This window comes from Austrofundulus limnaeus, unplaced genomic scaffold (genome assembly GCF_001266775.1).
Source record: "Austrofundulus limnaeus strain Quisiro unplaced genomic scaffold, Austrofundulus_limnaeus-1.0 Scaffold215, whole genome shotgun sequence".
Lineage (NCBI taxonomy): Eukaryota > Metazoa > Chordata > Actinopteri > Cyprinodontiformes > Rivulidae > Austrofundulus > Austrofundulus limnaeus.
The window spans coordinates 247,125-249,377 of NW_013952617.1; the positions used below are offsets into that span (position 1 = coordinate 247,125).

At 34.1% G+C, this 2,253-nt stretch overlaps 1 protein-coding gene across 1 annotated transcript in view; it reads right to left on the reverse strand.

The window, feature by feature from the left end:
- The window catches only part of meiob (meiosis specific with OB-fold), an 8,416-nt gene extending 7,141 nt beyond the window's left edge, over positions 1-1,275 (reverse strand). The window contains exons 1-4 of the mRNA XM_014019283.1: positions 1,221-1,275; positions 886-957; positions 657-714; positions 384-515 (exon numbers count right to left, since the gene is read on the reverse strand). Of these exons, the coding sequence (XP_013874737.1) occupies positions 384-515; positions 657-714; positions 886-942 (247 nt within the window). The 5' untranslated portion in view covers positions 943-957; positions 1,221-1,275. The remainder of the gene's footprint in view (positions 1-383; positions 516-656; positions 715-885; positions 958-1,220) is intronic.
- Between the last annotated feature and the right edge of the window lie 978 nt (positions 1,276-2,253).

A 2,253-nucleotide genomic window follows, 5' to 3' on the forward strand; every position in this document is an offset into this window, starting at 1 on the left:
GCTGTGACGAAACCGTGGAGAAGACACGTCACCGTGGAGAGCTGTTAACCAATATGCAAATTAGCCTGCAGTACCACTGCTCTACCCATAGGAGCAGCAAAAAGATGTTTTTAGACCAAATGTTACAGATTTGGACAAATACGCACAAAAACATCAAAATTAGCACAGAAACTATACTATATAACATTTTAGACACATTCTAGACAGTTTKTCAGCTAAAAAAAAAGTTAATTTTGGGATAAGTTATTCTTCAAATGTGAAAAGGGAGGATTTAAAAGTATATACTGCCCCCACGACCKGATTCCAGAACAATCAGAAAATAATAGATGGATTTTATGCATTTAAATGTTTTGTTTTTATCAAAACTAAAAGAAGCTGCTCACCACAATCTCCAATTCCAAAGCTGTTGGCGAGCCCGTTGACGTAGCCATCATTTCCCCAGACCGACACATTAATGAAGAAATCAGGCGAGTCTTTTACAGTAAAGCCAAAAGTGAATCGGATCACCTCAGTGTCTGGAATCAAGGGACACACAAAGGTTTGAGATGAGGTGGAATTTCTTGGTAAACTGAGAGGAAAAATGAGATGAACACCAGCAGAGGGAGCTGATGGACAAGACAAGTATCAGAGCTTAAATCAGAGGAAATGAAACCAACTTCTTCTGTCAGGAAAGCTTTTCACATCAGTTTTTGCGATGATGACTCCTACCACCTTCTAAAAAACAAAACAATGACAAGAAAGATATAAACTTACAATGTTGGGCATTCAAATAACAAAACAACTCTTGTTCAATCACATTTGAACCTGTATATATACTCCATGTTATAAACCACAGCTTCTGATGAAGGATAAAAACATACTGAAGACTAACTGGGTGAAACTCACTGGATGAGAGAAGCTGGGGTGAAGCTCAGAGATGGAGATGCAGTTCAGAGCAGCCATTTCACTTTCTACAGACTGTTTAATGAGATGAATTAAATAAACACAGAAATGCTTAGTTTCACAGTTAGCAAAAAAATAAAGTATTTCACTATGAGAAAAGTAAGCTACGTCTAGGTTTAAGCTATTAGCTAAAGACGAGTGACACGCATAATAAGCTAGCAAACATAACTTTTAAAATCCCAGATCAAATTTGATTTAAAAAGTTTCTAATTTTAAGTAAAGCCAGGGCAAAAACGTCGCTGTACATAAACATTGGACTAGATACGCTTTGCTTTCACCTGCCAAAACTGCGTTTTCCTGACTTTGTCCCGCTTCTCAATCGTCGCACGCGACTTTGGCGTTGCGTTCAAAGCTGTCGGAAAAAATCGTTTTCTCCGTTAAAAAATAAAGTTTTTCTCAAGTTCATTTCAGACGTGTGTACGTAAGCGACCTGGACGTTGCATTCATGACCGTCAGAGAAAATAGTTTTACATCCTTCGCACAGAATTATCGGTAAGAAAGACAGTTCAGATCTGAAAATGTCATACGTGTAAAATTATAGCCCAATTTACCAAACCAGACAGTCAGCAGGTTTTTTTCTAACAGCAGGAGATTAAAACACCGTATTTAGTATTTATTAGAATATTATTAATGTCAGTATAGTCATCATGCATGGTCATGGAACTGATTAGCAGGTTTGTATTATCTCAAAGTGATACTTGAGTATTTTACCAAAAACAGTGGTAAATGATCCTCTATTTGAGCAATACTTGCCACTTTTACTCTTTACTTAAGTATCAAGAGTAAATTTTTAATATAAAATGTATTTAAGTATTAAAAATTATGTAAGCCCATTTCCGCCACCCTGATAAAAAAATAAAACTTGTATCTCATTATTATGACTTAGCTATCTCATAATTATGACTTAGCTATCTCATAATTATGACTTAGCTATCTCATAATTATGACTTAGCTATCTCATAATTATGAGATATCTCATAATTATACTTAGCTATCTCATAATTATGTGATGCTATCTCATAATTATGACTTAGCTATCTCATTATTATGAGATAGTATCTCATAATAATGAGATAGTATCTCATAATTATGACTTAACTATCTCATAATTATGAGATAAGTCATAATGAGATAGTATGTCATAATTATGAGATTTCATAATTATGACTTAGCTATCTCATAATTATGACTTAGTTATCTCATAATTATGAGATAAGTCATAATGAGATAGTATGTCATAATTATGAGATTTCATAATTATGACTTAGCTATCTCATAATTATGACTTAGTTAAGTCATAATTATGAAATC